General features: G+C 33.6%; 1 protein-coding gene across 7 annotated transcripts in view; it reads right to left on the bottom strand.

The window, feature by feature from the left end:
- The window catches only part of LRRIQ1 (leucine rich repeats and IQ motif containing 1), a 110,383-nt gene that overhangs the window by 24,785 nt on the left and 64,009 nt on the right, over positions 1–21,589 (bottom strand). For 4 of the 7 annotated variants that reach the window (XM_071799659.1, XM_071799665.1, XM_065846802.2 and 1 more), the window contains exon 23: positions 17,801–17,902. In XM_071799659.1, the coding sequence (XP_071655760.1) occupies positions 17,801–17,902 (102 nt within the window). Of the gene's footprint in view, positions 1–8,462; positions 8,608–13,125; positions 15,003–15,029; positions 16,308–17,800; positions 17,903–21,589 lie in introns of those variants that run through there. The other 3 variants (XM_071799670.1, XM_071799677.1, XM_071799675.1) reach the window with 3 other exon arrangements.

Raw genomic sequence — 21,589 nt, 5'->3', positions numbered from 1 at the left:
AAGAACCTGAACTTTGGGATCCAGAAAAATGTCATCCTCCTTCTGTCAAATTCTTTTGCTGGGCATGCTTTGAGACAACACGACTCATGTTCAAATACAGATTCTACTTATGGACTTTAAATTATCTGCACTTTAAATTATCTATCTCTGGGTAGTCTTTGAGTGAGTTAAAGTTGAGTGAGTGAGTTGAGTGAGTTAAAGGAGAAGGGCCAAGAATCTGTGAACTATATCTGGCGAAGAGCCTAAAGTTCTAGATAGTTTTTTTCTCATAGGTTTTTCTTCAAGATTGATGCATCTTGTGCCCTCAGTTGTAGCAGTCAGCTTTAAAAAGAGGATTGAAGCATATGCAAAGGGAATAGCTTGACACGTGGAAGCTGGAGATTCAAATCTCACTAGGCTAAAGAACACCTCAAAATCACACTCCTCGGTGCTAGGGCAAGTGTTCTTAAGAACAAGCCAGAACAAGAAGGAAGATGGTTACATAATTCAGGGTGATCTTTCAGATTCTCCATTTTAATTTTCAGATTTTATTCCTAGAAAACACTGATCACTATTGTTCTAAACCCCAGTTAGCTACTCAATGCTTTATATGCAATTTTATATGTCATTTTATATGCAACAGCATGCTAAAGAACCTGCTTCAACATGGTGATTATTTTTCTAAATCTATCTCTTGACAATGGGAAGCGAAAAGGTATAACTTTAATAAGTCATATGTTTCTTGAAAAGAGAAATCTGTGAAGAAGTCTGCACTGTATCCAATCTTTTTCAGTTAAATTTTGTGTTTAGAAGATGATTTAATTCACTTCAAAACTTGCATCATACAAAGTCCAATACAAATCAAGGAAGAGACTAAGAAAACTAAGACCTACAATGTGAAAGAAGGGCTTGGAATTTCTTCAGCATTCTAAGTTTTCCTCCCTTAATATAAAAAATCTGTGACCAGAGTTAATTTTCTCAATATGTATTCTGGAAATGGTACTCTTAATTTAGGAATTAAGTAGCTGAGCATGGGTATAAAAATCACGTCTATGCTATTAATACATTGAGATTTTTCTTATCTGTCAGTATTCTGGTATACATTACTAGCCAGCAATATATATTACGAGCATGTGTGCATGTGAGTCTGTATATGAGTGTACAAACTCTACAAAAAGATTATTCTGAATGAAAATTAAAATTATATATAACCCGTGAGGATTTTTATAATTTCTCCTATGTCTTCCATAAAGTTATGCTATAATACATCTTAATAAATAGTCTCAAAATCCCAAACCTAAAATCCAAATTTTATCTCATTTTCTCCATATGTTAGTCAAAAAACAAAATCACATTATATCTGTTACAATGTCTATAATACACACAGAACAGAGAGTAAGAACTACATGAGTAATAACATTGCTACCAAGGCAGGAAACTGAAGAACTTGAAAACAGATAGGAAAATAACAATAATTAAAAAACCACAACAACCCCATCATTTCCACGCCCCAAACCACCCAGAAAACTATAGCAAGACTATTAGAGAAATGAAAGGAATTTTTTCTCTTCCACAAAAATCTTGCCACATTTCTCAGTAGTCTTCAGTGTCAGAAGTCACTACATAGACTTCAGCATTACATAGTGATCGTTACATGCCCAAAATACTGGTTTTGGAAAAAGAATGGTATTTAGAGTGGTATTTAGCATGCTTACATGCTAATTTATGTTAGCAATATATATAAAACTTCCAGAGAGTTGGTAGTATCATGTGGCAGTAATTGATAGAGTTCTTTTCACCTAAAATTATAGTATCTCCAGATACTGTTACAACTCAGATGTGGAATTTTCAGATAGTGAAACACATACATTTCTACTTTAAAAACATAGAAACTTGTTTGTGATACAGCTATACTGCATGGAATAATTATTTTTAGATATTACTTTTTCACCTGAGTAACTTCTGACTAAATCAGCTTCCACCTATAGGGCTAGAATGAATGAAACAAAAAAATATAAATAATAAATAAATAAAAATATTCTAGCAGTGTCTGAGCCCACAGTTGAATAAAAGATGAAATACAGATTTTTTTTTCAGAAGAATACCAAATCAGGTTATGACCTGCAAAATATCTTCATGTTTAAAAATGCATTAATAATTACATCACAAGGAGTTTTGAACATGGGAGTGTCAATCAACCCACAACAGCACACCTTTCAAAACTTACGAAAGCAAATAGTGAAAAGAAAAAGGTTTTTTTTCTAAAATTTGTACCTTTTTTCTTTTTTTTTTACTAGCAATTTCATATTCTTTCAGACTGTAGATAAGGTCTCCTATATTACTATTCCATCTGCAAACCTCCTTCTCTTATCTCTTCATCTGTTATTGTAATAATCTCCTTTTTACTATATGACTGTTCTTGACCTAACCCTCACACTCATTCTTCCTTCATCAAATCTGGGTATTCACCACGCTCTCAGTTAAAACCTTAGTCTTTATTTTGGCTGTCCTTTTTCTCCCGGTTTTAATATCTATTTTTCACTGTCTTTCTCACTGTGCTCTATATCTGAGTGATTAACACCAATAATAAAACTTCATCTACTTAGTTCATCATGCCTATTATTAGATTACGCAAAAGCTGAACCCTTTCACTGAGATTCCCGGACCACTGAAACTGTACAAATTTCAGCTTCTGAATTCAAGGAAAACAGGATTTCATACTTGGGCCTTCCCACACATTCTTTTCTATTTCGCTACTTGTTCTTGCCTCTGCAGAATACACCACCAATACTATTAATCAGAGTTAGTATTTACCCCTAGCTTATTGCATATGTTCACTTTGTTCCTTTCCCCACTTTACGGCAAATCCAACTATTAATCTTCAATGGTGTACTTTTAAGACACCTCATTTAAATTTATTATTCACATCACAACAGTGTCAACGAAGTTCTCCCAATATTTCCTGATTATTTAATCTCTCACTGCAACCCTCTGGTCACACAAATACATTGCAAATTATTTCTCCTTATTAAATTGCTTATGTCTTTTACTCTTCTTGTGAACATAGTACATTTCCCCTTGAATTACTTCATAAGCTTCACTTTCCTTGCACAGACTTCAAGGCAGCATCAAACGCTGTTTTCTTCCAGTTTATCCAACTTTCACAACTTCTGTGGGCTGTCACCACTCTCTGTACTCCTCCATTTACGTTGAACACAATTTCTCATCTTCTATAATGTCCTTCATAACAATATCAGTTTCATATAATGATATTTCCTAAGACATACAACATCTTTTTGAGTTGATCTATAAACCTAAACAAATATTTTACTTGAGGTGTGTACAGGAAGCTGCCACACATACGGTTGCTGATTTTATTTTTTGCTAGTTTATGACTGTTCTGATACGTTTCAGGCAGTGAATCTTAGGATAAGAACTTGATCTATTTGGGGAGAGATATCGGAACTGAACAGCAGAGGGCTAATAACAATAATAATGCCAGAATAGGTTGCGTGAGTCAATCAAAAATAAGTCATAGAGGTGTGAAGGAAAAATAAAGGAACAGTAGAGCACTGGTTTAACACAGGCCCACACTCTCTAACAAATTGTATGAGATTCCCTTTTCCACCAAATGAAGAATTACTTATTTAAAAAATAAACCAGAAAACAAAACAATATTCTGGCATTTGATTAAACTTGTTAATTTTGCACCATTTAAACCATTACATTTAAAGTTATGTAGACTACTGCTCAAACACATTTATGTCAAGGAAATATTCACCAAAATTGGTTTATTTCTTCAGAATACTACAGCAGTCATTTAACACTGGAATTAAACATGTAGTTATGGTTATTTATTTTAACTTCAGTGAATGATAAAGGCTGTGTGAATTATTCACCGCAGAAAAGTGGAAGAAAAAACTGCACAAACATTTGGAAATGTTAAGATTCTAATTTCTCGGAAACCTTCCAAGTTTGGAAATGCAAATATCAAGTTCTGGTGACAGTCTATGATTTTGAATTTGTTAAATTTTTTATTAAACAAACAACCAAACATCAAACTCTTCACATTAAATTCTTCACACCCAGTACACTATACAGTTATATTGTGGTAACAATATAATAAACAGCATTACTATTAGCATAGCCAGAGATTTTCATATTGGATTAACACTGTGGTGAAAGTGAAGACAGATTGTATTTTACTCAGCAATGTGTAAAACAAGTGACAACAAATACAATGAAGAGTATATGTAAGAAAATCTTAATCTCTCAGCATGTACCTACACAGACACAGAGACACATATACGGGCACACACAGTTTCCTCAGGTTCCCAAAACATAAACAGATGGAAGCTGCATTGCAACTAAAAAGAAGAGACTAGCATTCCTCAATCCAGCCACCCAAGACTTTTTTTTATGTATAGGCTGTGAAATAACATGAAATAGTTTCATGCTTGAAAAGCTATGTTGGTTCCTTCTTTAAACAAACAAACAAACAAATAAACAAAAACCCAACAATCAATCAATCAATCAATCAAACAAACAAAAACAAACCAAATCCCAACTTTATGAAAATGGAGAAGCTACAGGGATGATAATTCTACTCGCATACAAACACATGAGTTCATGATGTAAACTACTCCTTCCTGTAATCAGCACTTTTCAAGATCCACTCAGGCTTTTATAGCTTCAACAAGTACATAAAAAATCCCAAAAACCTTAGAGCACTATGATGTACTTTCACATTATTCTTTTGTGTAGTCTTCCATGAGCAGGATATTCTGTAGTCTATACACTATGTGCTTCAGCCACTCAGCATGGTCAAATCTAACCACCGGTGATGCTGAGAAGTCCATTTGGAGTATAGTCAAGAGTTACCAAGAGATCTTTGAATAGTCAAGGCCCTTGAAGAGCAAAAGAAATCAAGGAGAACTAAAAAAATAGTTTGAAATTTTGTGTTCAGCACTTCCATGATTATTTATCCCTTAGAAAATATAAGGAAGAAATAAGATGGAAGTAGATTTAGTCTATTTAGTTTATCTTCATCACTACACTGTCACATAGTTTTTGTTTCATCCCCCAAATCTGCCTAGTACAGACTCTATCTCTAGTTTTTCTTTGGGAATCAATACAACCCCTAATGATGGATGTTCTCTACTGAAAAGAGGAATGGATTTTATATTGCTCAGGAGAAAATTAAGAGATGCATAACATAAAAAAAATAATAGAGAAACTTTAGACAGATTTTATTTCTGTCCATTCTCAGTTCTTAATATTAACTGACAGAAACAACCATGACCTCGAACAGAAGTGCTTAGTTGCTCAGTAATGAAACAGCATTCCCAAGCAAGAAAAGATTATCGCTTCGTACAGAGTCCAAGCCAGAGGAGTGTCCTTCTCTAAATTCAATAAACCAAGCTAAATTATTTAAGACATCAGATCTTCTACAGGAATTCTCAAAAAAAACAAATAGAAAAGAACATTTTGTAAGAGTGCAGAAGGTCCAGCTACTATGTTGTTCCCTATCAAGAGGGCAAACAATACAAAATACGATAAATTTGATTGAGTGTGACAACCATTAAGGTAGCTTTTGTTTGTATTGAGGACTTAAAAGTAAAAGAAATGGACAAAACCCCCCAAATCTAATGAAAGATTTGTTCAAAATAACAATTTGTGGTTGCTATATAACAAGAAGACACATATGCCAAGTATTAAAGAAATAATAATAATAAAAAAAATCATTACTCAGGAGTAGCATGAAAAGATGACTTATACCACTTATACCACATTATCAATTGTCTCATAATTTTTAGAAACAAGTAATTAAAATAAGCAATTTTGTATCACAGCTGGGAATGTGCATAAAAAATGTTATTATGTTTACTCTTGAGAATAAACATTTTTTCGAGATAGTTATCTGAATAATATATGAACTTGTTTCTATAACTCACGTTCATCAACACACATGATGTACAGGAGTACCATGTGTGATTGGTACTTATCAATGCAGAGTAGTACGGAAAGTGAAATAATGAAATTATTAATTTCAATATGAAGTTCAGTTACAAATACCTATGAATTCATTATCTATTCTATCTATTATGTATGCATGTAATTTTAAATTTAAAATTGTTTTTATTTTGTGGAGGTGAAACTATTTGTGTCTTACTTTTTGACGCTGACTTAAAATACCTTTTGGTATTCAATGAAGGCACTGTGACAATTCACAGCTATGTCACTGCAGTAATGCATAACAGCAGAACTACTCCACATTGTCAGATATACACACAAAGTCCACATAGACTAAGTGCAAGGCTGCTGTTTAATTTACTTTATAGTAAAACCCAGGGGTACCACTGAAGATCAGGCCTGTCATTATGCCAAACATTGCATAAACAAGGTTTGATTTTATGCTAATCGAATTCAATGGAAAAAAAGGTCGCAGATAGCCATAGTTCTTTTCTTAAGATTTTGCATCTAACGTGAGTTAATCCCCAAGCGTGTACTATTATTATATATTTATATATAGCTTAAAAATAACCATAAATACTAAACTTAAGAGTGACTATAAATAAATATAGGCATAAAAGTACCAATTCCTCTTATTAAGTTATACTTAATTTGTTGATACATCATGGAAGAAAATAAACAATATCAAATTTCAGTGTCTTATGGATTTATTAAAAAAAGAGAAAAAAAAAAAAAAGGAATTCCATTTGTAAAGAAGGACAGGTAAAAAAAGGCAAAATAAAACCACAATTCACCTAGAGGTTGCCCTGGGTTAATTGTTAATTCATATGTCTGAAAGAGTTTAGTATTTTTATAGATTTCTTGAGTAACTGGACTGCAACTTTCAGCTTGTAAAGATATGAAAAACGCAATAACTGAAACATAATACATAATTTTAGAGAAACCAACACATATTCAAGAGTATTCAGCCCCAAGGGAATTGAAATGACTTACTTATATTGATTTTGGATCAGTCATAGTTACAATGGCACATTTTTTTCTGTCCATGTAGAGAAGGTTTGAATGATTTACCTCACTGAATGAAGATATCAGAGTTGTCTCTTATTGTCCTTTTATATAATTTTGTTTAGACCTTCATCTAAATTCTTTTCATTTTAATGTGAAAATGCACTTAGCAAAAACTTCATAATTTAAGTTTCTGTAAGCTTGACTGTAAATATTTTATTCTTAGAGTAGGTGTCTTTAAATTAGTTTCTTTTTTACTAAACTTTTCAGTTAAACTTTCTACCAAACTCTCCAACTCACTGATGTATACATATATACACATATATAATTTTTTTTAAGAGGAGGGAATAAGTTAAATACCATGATGATTTTGAATAGGTCAATGTGCATTGTTTATATTTGCAATAGCTTTCAATACAGCCATAACTGATTAACTTTACCTGTTGGCTAACGACAGGTAAAAGAGTTGTCCATTCCTAACTTTGCTTGTTTGCAGCCTATTATCTAAGCTCCTGCAAACAGCACAGAAACTCATAGAGCTTTAAGTTCTGATCCAAGAAAGGGTGAAACCCCATAAATTCCAGTTAGGTAAGCAAACTCCCACTTTAGATTAAGGAATTTCAATAGCTGATCTTAAACTATTTACTCTAGAAGAAGGGAATAGACAATTGTATTATGAGTTTTGCAACCTTATAGACTAAATTAGGCTATTGAAGTTGTATTATCTTACATGGGAATTTGTCTAAAAGATAAAAAAAAATTAAGTGGTCAAACCAAGATTTTACTTCCACTGCCAGTCACTGCCATGTAGAAGAACAAGCATTTCATTGCCAAGTTTGAATGTAATAAGAAAATACCTGCTTTTTGTCTTATATCAGAGAACTTGTTCTGTAAGAAAGATTCTGACATAATTTCCTTTTCATACAAGATATAACAATTTTAACACAAAGCAATCTGAGTGAAAAGGTGAACCAAATTCTTTAAAACAGTTGAAGAAATTGAGAAATATTAAATGGTAATAATTTTTTTTCTGTTTTTTTTTTAATTTAACTACAAAAGGGAGCACAAAGCATTATTTTGTTCAGCAAGATTTTCCTGCTTTTCTGAAAATACATTGATTAGAAGCAGTGTGTTAGAGGTACTGATACAGAGGCTAGAAAAAGGTGTATGTATCTGCAATGAGAATACAAAAATTGTATGTAAGTAAATATAGAAACTTCTCTGTAACTTGTACCACAGTTTTTGAAAGTCTCTTTCAAATCTTTGAACTTGTTCAAATTCTGGTGCAGTGAATGCATCAAGGGATACTAAAACTGGAGAAATGTCTGAACAGCGTCATCGTCCTCAAGGCAGTCAGGTCTCTGAACAGACTCTCCTTCAGGATTCTGGCTAGAAGAGGAGGAAAACAGGAGAAAAGAATGCAATGATATAGCAAAATAATCACTAAAACCAAGATATTTAATTTTCCATTACATTTAAAAAATCTTAATTCTACTCACCTTCTCCTGGATTCCAAACAGATTCTTCAGCTTGCACCTGACTGATCCTGAATAACTACATCTCACAGTCCTCTGGGTGCTCATCAGTATTGTCTCTTTGTGAAACTGTGTTAATTATGCAGTGAAAAAAGAGGGTTTGCCCCTACTTCTTCTATAATGAACAAACATATTGTTGATGGTAAGTCATAGAAATATATAACACTCTCATAAGAGAAATAAAAAACACCCCACAAAACTAAATTCAGGAATTTGCATGATGCATGAATAATATGCATGCTTACTAATATAGCGATATAATATTAACTACTTGTACAAAGGTATGAAACCCCAAAATCCCAAGCAAGCATAACTGTGGAAGAAGCAACTTTTAAAACTTATTCCAAGTAAGCTTTTATCAATATTTCCATTTGCAATATATGAAAGATCTTTGAAAGAGAATTTTGAATGCGGTGCACACAACTCACATGGTATGATGACAGCCTATGCAGTGTTTTAGCATATGTAGACCAGACTACAAGTAGAGTCTGACAAAACCTAAGAAGGCAGACCTGGCTAAGAGTCAGGAGTCATGCTTATTAAATTGAACTCTCAGGGGTATCATGCAATCAGAGGTCACAATCGAGGCAACAGAAGCAATGTCACGATATCAGAGAAAGGGCCAATTCAGACCTGCTCCCTGACAGGCAGCAAGGTCACAGCTTGCGGCAAATAACTGTATTAAAAGGGAATATTCTCTGCACACTTTTAGAACTGTCATCTGAACAAACAAAGCCAGGTCATTGGTAGGTTAAATCAGAACTTTCTGCCTTAGTAGCACATAGCTTCCTTTCTTTTTACAATCACTACGAATTTCTCAATTACAAAATATAGATCAGCCACTAAAGCAGATTGTCAGTAAATTTAAGTTTGAAATACACAGTAGTGTCTAAATTCCCCATTTTAAAAAGGTAAATTCTACCTTTGAGAAAATATATCCCTGGCCTCTTCAGAAACTGAAAATTGCTAAGATTGTTTCATATTAGAAAACAATGCGCATGCAAAAGCTCTAGGGAAATGTCTTTCCACAGTCAATTTCTTAGTAAGCCTGATACTGAATCTGCATTTAGAAATCATTTAAAAAAAATGAAGTTGTTAACAATCTCCTTGCTTAATGATGACTGCAAAAGTGAAATTAAGTTGTTCTTTTGTCTGGCTACTTGGATTTCTTTATCTCGTTACCTGGCCTGGGTTATCTAAATGATTCTACTAATGTAGCAATTATGAAATTATAACCATGTTGGATTAATTAACCTGACAATAAACCTGCTAAGGAAGAACTATTCTAGACTGTCATGTGAATAGAATTTTATTCAAAAATATTATCTCTCTGTGCAGCCTTTCTTAGGAATATGAGAAAAAAATATATAAAATAACTGGAAAATTCAGTATTTCTACCTTTTTTATACATGTAAGCCAGGTAAAATATCTGCAGTTCATACATCAAAACAACACAAACCTACTCATTTCAAACAACTGCTAGAATGTTTCTGTGTTGCACATGGTAAGAAGTGAACTGTAAAGCTATGAAGTTGGAAGATGAATATCATAGAAATAACAGCATAGAAGTTATACAGATATCACTGCCCGATTGTACATTCTTATTAAAATATTTCAGTTACTTGACTTGCAGTTGCTTGTAAAATCACCTAAGTCTTCCATACATACTATTTTATGTATTACATGAAACTTATTCCTTGCTCTTTTACCCATACCAAATGGAAATTCTTTTGCAAGATGAGCATTTCTGAAACGCATTCATGATACTTTTATAGATACAGACTATACACTTTCTGCGGCCTACGTTAAAATAGCATTTGCATACCAATATGATTTTAATGATTGAAATAGTTTGGAAAATGCTTAGAATATATCTGAAAGTGCACTTTTAATGACCTCTTCATTAGCAATTGCTTTTTTGAAGTGTAAAAAGAGTATTGGGCATTGTTCAGTAAAAGCAAAGCAAACAAACAAACCACCCCAATACTGACTACAGTCCCCAGGCATCCAAACAAAGGGCAACAAATTCAACAATTAGTTTTAACTAGACTTACTAAATCCAAGTGCTGCAACATTTTATTTCAGAGGAATTTATCCAAATCTATTCTCCTTTACCCCCTCCAACCAAATCCATTTGGATTTAACTTGTTGCTAAAATTATCTGTCTTTTGCACTCTAAGACCTGGGTCACAACCTTACTTAGGGACAGGAAATAGTTATCAGGTCACTGAATGGTCAAACGAAAAAGGATTTGAAATGCTTCGGTACTCAGGGGTCTATTCATCCAAAATGATTGCCTTACGTAGTATTAAAAGCTCGAACATGGAATAAACTAGTTTATGTATATGTTGGTTGAAATGCAGATATCTGCACCACCTAGCTTTTAGACATGAATGTCAAGGAAAGGTGAAACAAGAGATGTAGAATCTCAGAAGCTGCAAATAAAACTAGCTGAACTATTTTATTACCTTATTCGACAATGAGAGACACTAATTTTCAACATCTGACAACATTTGGGGTGAAATCTCTTTCCCACTGAAGTCATCCTTCGGTAGTTATTAGCAAAAACCAGTAAGACTTTTTGTTGTTGTTGTTCTTACACAAAGTTCCTTTTAGGTAAAAGATTGGTAAACCACTGTGCTGTGGAAGCACAGTCGATACACTACGTGTTGTATAAAATCCAAGTTTTGGAATTTTGTTAGCTCAGAGACCATGTTTAAGTCTGATGCACTCATGAAGTCCTGATACCACCACCAGCTACAACAGTCTGCAAAACAATGGATACATGAACAAAGATAATATACAGGCAGGTGAAATATGTGGTCAAAATGTGAATACAGAAACCCTAAAGACTAGAAACACAGTAATAATCCATCATATTAATTTTGCATGTACCTATGGCAAACACCTCCTGTTTGGGATCGTTAGGCAAACAGAAAATCCTTTTTTTTTTTTTTAACTGAATGTGAAAAGAAAGAATATTACCAAAAATGTCAAATGTCTAGATAATTTATAAATATTCACTGCATAAATGCACAGAAATGTTGTTTTACACATTTATTTTTAAACATATACCGTAATTTCAGGATTGCTTCATTCCACAAATACTGAAAAAATCCTACAGGAGGTTAGAAAATTAGGCACAGATTTTATTTTTTACTTTTATTTTATAGTAAGAAACTGGACCACTAGAACTATGTAACTGAAGCTTGAGTGCGTGCACTGTAAGGCCCCTGCAGTCTTTTACAACTTTTCCGCACACCGCTGTTGTGAACTGGGTTTGCACTCTGCCAGCAGAGCAGCTCTGACCCATGGAGAGCACTCCTTCAGATCAACACTGCCTCAGGCTTTACTGCTTTCTCCAAGAAGTCTTACATTTCAGGCATCAAGTTGAATTTCTTCTGGAGATGATTAACCCAAACCCATGACAGATTTTTTCCAAGATATCCAACTCCTTATGTTTATTTTATCCTGGCTCTTTTTGGATGTACTGGACACAAGTAACCTACTCATTTTACATGTTAAAGGGCTGGTGGAGAGCCATTAATTCCTTAAAATGAGAAAATATTTCAATGTGAGAGTTCTGTTTTGTGAGCTCAAACTAAATAATAAGAAACAAAGTCACAGAATTCAGATTTTAAAAGACAGCTTCCCCCACACACTACAGGTTTCTATAATGTATTTTCATCACATTTCAGGTAAGATCTTATATTCCCTAGAAATGCATTATTCTGTCATCTTTGTCAGTTATGTATGGTTTAGAAACTGCATCCCTAATGTGGCATACAAACTTAAAGCCTGGGAGATATGTAATAAACGCATTTTACTGTAAAGATGGCAATTCAGCTAGTAGAATTGCAGCAAGGCCAGATTTAGAATGTGGTTATTAGTCCTTTTCAGACCACTGCTCAATAAAAAATGACTTTATTTAGAAATGGATCCTCACAAAAAATACTCTTCCTGGGAGCTGATGCCACATATATTTTGCCATTAAAAATAGCTAATTTCTAAAAGAGGAAATCAGCTAGCACAAAGTATTAGCTACAGTTCAATGTCTTTTTAAATGCTTTTAAGTAAGAAACAAAAAAATATTGAAAGTACAGAAAAATATTAATATTAGCATACTATTTTCAGTACCTTGTCTTAACTCTCATGCAGATATTTAAAAGAATCAAGTGATTCAAATCAACAAAAAGTCTATTTAATTACCATATATATTTTTTCTTCAATGTATTCACATTTCCTAACACAGAAAACCTAAGAAACTATCTTGATGATTATGTAACAATATTTTAATGAGCTCACATTATTAACTTTAAATTACCACTTTCCAAAGTCTCAAGTTCACATTTTTAATTAGCAGTAGGAATAATAATCTATAAGAATGTTTTGCAACATTTTTCTTTTGAGACTACAAGGAGTTTCATCATTGTGAACTATCAGAAAGCTGGAAAACAGACAACTTTAAAGAGATACTTGATATTTATCCTCCAGTCATATGACATAATGACAAGATCATTTTGCCTCTTATTCTTGTTCCAATATGAAAAATAAATGTTATTTCTACTGACAATTTAAAGAGAAATTAATAAATATTTCCATAATCAAAAGCCACCTGAGAAAGCATAATATGTTCATTATCAAATTTTTATTAGTGAAATCTGTCTTAACATTATACCCATTACATTTTCTTTAGTCACCAATGACCATAAAATGACAGGAAATACAGTACAGCCAACTAGAACTATATGTTCCCAAACTACAGCAAACATATCTTGACAATGTAGTCCAATGTATTTTTAATATAGTTAAGGTTCCTGGCACTGGTCATTGTGAACGTTCCTGAGTGAAGTCAAGTTGTATTGTTTCCACTTCTTTGAAGGGTATGGTTTAGATCTGCCACCAATGGATATAGATATGGATACAACTAAAAATTAATAGACCATATATGCCAATAAGTCACCTAGTCTACATAATTAATTAGATCCCAGTCTATTATATTTTGATAAATTTAGTGAATCATACCCAAATAATACTTGGATTGTTTGATTGGACTCTCAGCTGATCTACTGCATTCTTCCAACTTGCTGTACAGATTGGAAACTATCTCATTCCACTGAATAAAAATTATTTGGATAACCCACTAAAATTGTTGCAGCAGATGGATAAAAGAGGACCACAGAAGACATAATACCGTTCCCAAAGCTTGTAGCAAAACAATGTGCTAGGCCTTGGGGCTCCTTCTTTACTTTTGAGCTGCTGTACCAGTACCTGATTGGGAAAGCAGGTATCCTTCCTCTGTGTAAATGAAATTACAGACCCTGTAATTATAGACCCACAGCTAGCAGAGATAATCTGTTAGATGTGAGGCCAGGACTAACTGGAACTTCTCGAAAAAGAAGGAATCAAGGATAGAATCTTCTTCACTTCCTGATCTACTTTATCCAAAATGATCAAGACTATTTTACACTAAATCAACAACTGAAATAGCCTCCAGACAACAAGAGGAGAAGTAGTATTAAAGCTTCTAAAAATACACTTTGCTGAAAAATAGGAAACTATGAAAATTATCTGTGTTCCTTATAACATTTCCAAAATTTTGAGATCTTTGAAATGTCACAATCTATTAAACACAGAAAACTCCAAGAATGTTCATTAAAATAGTAAGCAGACATATTTTGTTTGTTGACTAACTAGCACTAACTGAAATTCAACAACCATGCTGGAAGCATAACCCTATCACACAAAAAGCACTGTAATATACATAATCCCAAGAAATGTCCAGGAAATAATCAGAAGTGTAAGTACATTAAGTCAGGTTTTCATCCGTCTTCAGGTTTTTGATCAGGCTATAGTTTCTTAAGAGAAGCAGCAAACACATATTTACACTCGCATATTCTGTCGTTTACTGCACAACCTTCTAAAGTTATAGTCACAATATATAATTATGATTCAAAGATATTATTTATTTCAATAATAGTTTCAATGAATCTGTGTTATGCAATAACCACATACATTAAAAAAATTTGAAATAAACTGAAACAGCATCTAGACAGGAAGTACTTGGATTACAAAATGCATATTGGTACTACAAATTACACCAGTTCAGAATTTACTTTCCTTTCAAAATATATAAATAAAAAAAATAAGGGATATGCTTATTGAATTCCTATACCTACTTATACTCTTGATACATGCATATATATTTGTGTGTGTATACACACGTGTTGTACGCATATGTGTTGGCACATACACATACACACACACACACACATACATTAACAGACATTTAATTATACTCCCGTGGTTTGTCCCTCCTTCACATGTTGCTTGTGTTTTAAAGAGGTAGGTTCTTGTCTGCTGGAAAGTTTCCTCATGCCGTTGATGAAGCATGTAGTACAAAGGGGTTTGTCTCTGGCTAACTTCTGTGTGCTATTGTGATACAAATGTGAAATAATGGTCCATTGTGGGGATTTTTCTAACATCAATGAGTAAAGTATGATGACTCTTCTAAAATTTCAGAAAAAAAATATGATGTCATTCAAGTTTTGGAAATATACTTTCCTACAACGTGTATGTCAAATTAGAGATTTACGAATTGTCCTATGAGATTAAAGTTACGTATAAGTTTTGAAAAATGGATTTGAACATTTTGCATATCAGCTTATCACAACTTTTGTAACAGGATTGCATCAACACTGTGTACTCACTATGTTTAGGTATTCCTTTACAGACATTGCATGATACAACACTGTTGGTATGACGCAGTAGCTTATATGAGAAGGCAAATTATGACAAAATATAACCTTTATCTAAGAAACACACAATCATCAGATATTAAGCTAATTCCTTTTCACTCTCTATTTTTATACCTCATATTTTTTTCCTTTTTGTATTATTTGTATTTTTAAACAGAAACTAAAGACACAATGAAGATAAAAGATATTCATAATACATTTTAATCAGATTACCTCTTATGTATTCACTGCCATGATGTGTTCCAGTTTGAAAATCTAAAACCATTCTAATTGTTTCACTTCCGAGGGCATCCCCTTTCAAAAGTAGCGATTCTGTTATTTAACAGATAACACATGTGTTCTTGCTGTTGATGCTATGGTTTCTCCCTCCATTTCCCAATTTAAAGAAATAAAGCAGGAATATTTAGAATGTGTGTGTGGGTTAGATTTATTTAGTGGTTTATGAAGGAGATGGATAGGAGTTTAAATTTTCTACCAGAGCACTGACTAGCAGTCTGTGAACGCAAAAGGGCTTGAATGGAGGAAGTTTATTTCCACCATGCAATGGACTAGTCTGTGTTCCCTCTTGACTTAAAATACAGTGTCTACAAGATTTATGGATACAGAGTGAAAACATTCCACCTTCTTGTTAAAGAAAGAACTCCCACTGCAGAACAGACCCAAAGAAATCGATTCCAGGCAAAAGAGGAAGAAATGGTCAAAAGGTGAGAGAGGGGAAATGGGAAACAAGCTTTTCTGTGAGTGAGGGAAGAAATGACTGATAACACAACTCTGTGAAGTTATCATGCAAGTGCTTTGCTTTGTCGTAGATAACCCATGAAGAGTTACCAGATTCTAAATTTAGAAACTCTTAGTTCTGTCTGACGGTATCCCACATACATGTAAATAAACGCTCTGTGCTGCACTCTGGGTTCTAATGCACACCCTAGCGTTTTTTGGCCACACCACCTGAAGTAGCAATGCTTCAAGTAGAAGGACATTTTAATGTTCTGGTCAAGCAGAAGATTATTGCTCCTCTTCTTGAAGGCTCAGCAGATTGCATTTAAGTAGCCAATTGCTGAAAAAAAAACCCTCAGTTTATTATCTGGCCAAAGGAGTACAATGGTTCTTGGCATGAAAGATAAACAAGAGTGCCACTAGGTGCTTGCCTTTTGACATCTAATCTGCTACGATGCCTTATCTCCATGTATTTAAAACCGATTTCAGCAGTATTTAGGATGTGTACATTTGTTTTCCAAAATACCAGGCAGGAAAAGATAAATGTCTCCAGGCAGGAACAGACAAATCGGTGGCAGAAAAGCTAGGCTAAACCTACACTGACTTTAGGGTACTGAGCCTGGGATCAAGCTGATCTCTTTGACTGGGTTATGAACATTCACACGACTGCTTGTAGGCTTTTGGCATCCAGTGTTTTGCAGGCAGTCTGCATGTCCTATTTCTTCAGCATATGACACATCCACAGGAACACATATAAGACACTGGGAAAAGAAAATCTGGCACAGTATACACAGAAACTCTATATTCTAGGTAAATTAATGCCTGCATCCAAGGCATATAATGGCACAAACATTTTTTCTCTTTAGAATTCACCAAGAATTGTTTCCAACCAAATCTGAGCATGGGCTCATGAATACAAGGCAAATCTGGACTTTCATGTAACTAAGTTAATTGAATGAATTGCAGTTCATGTATACTCAGATGGTTGCACGCCTGTCTCAGGTTCTAATTTCTATCCCCATTCAGTGAATGTTAATATAGTATTCTTATTTTTAATTTTACTTTGTGTGATTTGGAATAAATCAGATAGCATTTGGGTAGGTCTTGAAAACAGATAAAAAGACAGAGGTGAAAACATTCTGAGCAAGCTACTGAGTTGCAGAAGGAATCGAAACAATCTGAAAACAATGCCTTAGGAGATCCTCAGTTTCTTACCACTAGAATATTTTAAATAGACTTGACCTTATTCTGATAGTATTGAAATCAAGCAGTTTTAGCATAAATTTCAACAGTAAAACAGCTACATCGGTATTTAAATTTTTTTTTTGGAAAGCAAATTTTATATTTACATGCTGAAGATTATTTTCTCGTCTTCTGTCAAATGGTGGGTTTTTGGGGAATATTTATGAAAGTAGATTCTGAAAAACATATTAAGAGTTCTCAGGAATTAATCATTAGCTTGAGAAAAGGTGACAATGAGATGAAGAATTTGAAGTGGTATTTCATTTATAGAATTTTATTCTAACGCTTTGTATTCTATACCTCTGTGACATGTTTTAATGTGTTTTATGATGAAGATTTGATAAAAAGTAAATAAATTAGGTACCAGTTAATTATGAATTAATCTCTAGCAGCACCCCATGCCCTCCTCAATTAATTGAAGTTGAAATGTTTCACTGCTGTAACTTGAGATATCCACGAACAGATAAGGGCCTGAAATTCCTGCCTTCTATTTGTGCATATTGTTTTACATTTCAAGTAGGCTTGCTTAGAAGACATTACAAGATACATACGCTTATATGCATAGAGATAAAGTGAAATATTTGTACATACCTTCAAAGCAACCAGCATTTATAGGCTGTGTCCTCCTTGGTGGTTTCACATGGAGATGTTTATTTTCATTGTTTTTGAACAACGCCAGGCGCACAGCTGGGTCTAGATGACAAGAATAAGTTAAAATCAAAGGTCTGACCCAGCTCATTCATTCCTTCAAGCAGCTTTTCACCTTTTAGCCACTTAATAAATGAAAATACCTTTAAAAGTTGGCTTTATATTCACAAAGGATTACACTTTCTAAAATAAAGCAACGTAAATATATGCGTAACTGAGAATCAAAGGCATTATTTTGCAGGGCTTTAACACTGTTGATCTTTTAGCTAGCTCATCTCCAAATTATAACAAAAATAAATTCTGAAGCATATATTTGCACAAAATATTTTAAAAATCTGGTTTAAAAGCTTGAAATTAAAGCAGAAATATTGACAAAATATATGGCAAACACTGCTTCTAAAAGCTTTGGTTCAGAATTATTCAGTTGTCTAAATAAAGTCATTTATACCTAAAAATGTTAACAGGAGGCAGTTTATTTTTTGAAGCTGAACTTGCACATCCTTGTGTCATCCTTATTGAAATTAAAAATACTCCCAAAGTCTATAGATTCATCTATATGCCACAGTATGAATTCTTGATTAGTTTCATAACAGCTATTTGGAAATCTTTGCAAAGAAGCAAAGATAAGCACAGAATTGTTCGTAAATCTAGATCATACCTGTTTCTAGACTGGAAAAACCCAAAGTCTAATTAACAAAATCTAAACTAATGCAAACCCACTCAAGTCAGGAAAGGTGATTTTCTTGCATTATTTCTTATGTGGAGAAAGAATTGTTTGCTTGGCACGGGAGGAAAGTATGAGTTTATGGGAAACAGTGGGTTAGAAAGAATAAAGCAGGAAGTTATTTAAGAAAGAAAAAAAAGACTGAGAAGAATGTAGACAGAAAAGCAGATACATAGTGATGAGCAAAATATAAGATTTTGCAGATACAACACTGAGCATGATAACATGTATAACATGATTTTTTAAAGGAAAAATCAAAGAAGTATATTTCACATGGTTAAAAGAAGAAAACAACAGCACAACCAGACAAATGCACCCTCAGGATTATCTGAGAAACAACAAGGCAGAAGAGATTTGTTTACAAAGGTGACTGCAAGCTATCAGAAAAGGGTAGAAATTAATAAGAACAAAGTGGGAAAACAACAATAGAACTTAGCAAGAAAGTACATATGACAAGGAAAAGTTATAATTTTCACAAAGAATGCAAATATAGCAAAAATGAATATGAGACAGTGCCAGAATGGATAGAGCAGGAAAACAGAAGACATGGAAAGACTCAAAGAACATTCAGACAGACAAAGTTTACATGACTATTTATATCTGCTGCTTCATTTTGAGCTTGTTACATGACCCCGTTCGTGTTTATTCAATGAGTTTATAAGAGCATCTATTATATAATACTGCAGTAAAAAAGTACCACCTTTTGTTTGTTTGTTTGTTTCCTTATGTACAGAAAAAAGGATCAGAATGCCTTGTTAAGTCAGTGTTTTAGGGGTTTTGGTGTGTGTGGTGGGTTTGTTTGTTGTTTGTTTGTTTGGATTTTTGCTAGGTCTCTATATTTGCAGTAGATGTTTCAGCTACAAATTAATGGAACATAAAGGGATCCTATGAGCTCCACTTTTCCTCAGAGAATGCTCTCTTGACACAAGCAAGATGATGCTGACTGTATCTTCGCCTTATAAGCCTGGAGAAGATCTCTAATGGTGTGTGGATACTATAAGAGATAACGCATTGGCAAAACATTGTCAAAATGCTATGTTCTTGGTCAGCCCACACTGCAGCAGCATTTGAATGTTCTTAATGGTGCTACCTTCACACAAAGCAGCAAACTTGACTAATGATGGAATCATCGAAAACATGGATGGAAGTAATTTAGGCCATGCCTTCTTCTGAAGGCAGAATCAGCGATACCTTCCACTTGGTTATCTCAAATTGACTGGAAGAACCTCTCTCATCTTGTTCTATGATGATTATAGCTTCCAGCATAACCCAGAGGATGCCGGATTTAAAGTAACTTTAATCCACTTTTACTAATTATAAATTCAATTAAATGACCCAAGAAGCACAATAAATAATGATTAGCTCAATTAGTTTTAAAGGTTTGATTATTAGAATGATTCTGACAATGGGTTCACTTTATTCACAAACTGGATTACTGGGTTTGTGGGTATTTTCACTTTGCAGAGATGGATAAAGTAAGCCTATTTTGGCCTCCCAATTCAAAAATAAAATTGGAGCAACCTAGTATCCTTCAGAGTAGCAAATGTTTGGGGCAGTAGATGACAGTAAGATTTGCGATAAAATGTCTTGAAATAGTAATATCTTATATTTTAAAAGTTCTCCCTGACATTTTAAATAATAGAAGTTATAAAAATATTTTAAGCATTAATTACTATTGTGTTTTCTATACTTGTAAGATACATAGTCATAGGAGTGCTATACATAGATAAAAATGTACAGAATAATTTTTTTTATTGCAATTTTGCCAACATCCAGCATACAGTGTTGATCCGTATAGTGTTGATTAAAAGACTTCTAACTTTATGTTAGTTACAAAACACTGTCTTTCTTTAATAGAAGACCAAGGACAAAGTGGAAAAATTGATTAAAATATCTTAAGACAAAATGTGATTTTTTTATTAACTTAAAATAATTCCTGAAATAACACACCTTTTTCCTATGTGGGTCTATTCAAATTGTTCCAAAATGTTTTTAAAATGTCACCTTTCCTTAATCCAGCCTCCCATCCAATTCTATAAAAACTCCAACCAGTCCAATGTTAAACTATACCGAGGACTTCCACGTGAAGTCACATGAAACTATTAGTGCCAACCTAGATTTTTCAAAAATTTATTTATGCACAAAGATATCAGCAATAAAGAAGGTCCATGAGCAGGGAAGAGAGGGAAATGATGGAAATTGTTCTTCTAAGAGCGTTCTATCAGAAGATTTATCTTTGAGTCTTTGCAAAATAATCTACAGGGATTTAACACAGTGCCAGACTAGTTGAATTTGTATCTACCTGGATCACCTCAACCATTGCCTACAGCTCTTTTGTTATTAAAAATGAGTCCTTTTCTTTATATAGTCCCAAATGTAGGCAATATTACACAGATTATTTTATAATACTAGTGCTTTTCAGTCTCTAAGTGAGCTAGGGAAATGAACTGCATGTATGCTTTGATGACAAGCAATCAAATGTTTCAGATTTCACACAGAGAACTGTGAAAGAGTCCAATAGTTCAAAATGATACAAATATCTTCTTGGATTCTGGCATACTCATTTAAATGCGGCTTATTAGACAAAGATCTGTGCCAGAGAAGTAATTTAATGCACATTGCTTGGCTGACTCCAAATATAGAAGATAAGTTGGACAAACACAATAAATGTTATAGAAACAATATGGAAGGAATAGTTTCTGCCTGATACGGCAGCACATTTGCTAAACAATTTCTTGATAACATGTGAAACTGAAAAAATTAAATGTTTGTCTTTCATTTTTGTTGTGGCAATATCTGTAATTAGAAAAATATAAACATATCTGTGCCAACTTTAAAGAGCTGATAAATCAAAGTAGCACACAGTGACAGATGCTTATCTATAAGAATTCAATTTGTAAATTCATTTGGAAGAAAGACCGCATTTTCTTCCATAATTGAACAGCAATTAGAACCCCAACTCATCCATGGTTGGAGTTTCCAGATGATACTGCGGCATGGAATACACC

Source organism: Patagioenas fasciata, chromosome 1, assembly GCF_037038585.1.
Source record: "Patagioenas fasciata isolate bPatFas1 chromosome 1, bPatFas1.hap1, whole genome shotgun sequence".
NCBI classification, from domain to species: Eukaryota; Metazoa; Chordata; class Aves; order Columbiformes; family Columbidae; genus Patagioenas; species Patagioenas fasciata.
The sequence above is the reverse complement of the archived record's forward strand: the minus strand, read 5'-3'. Positions and strand labels throughout refer to the sequence as shown.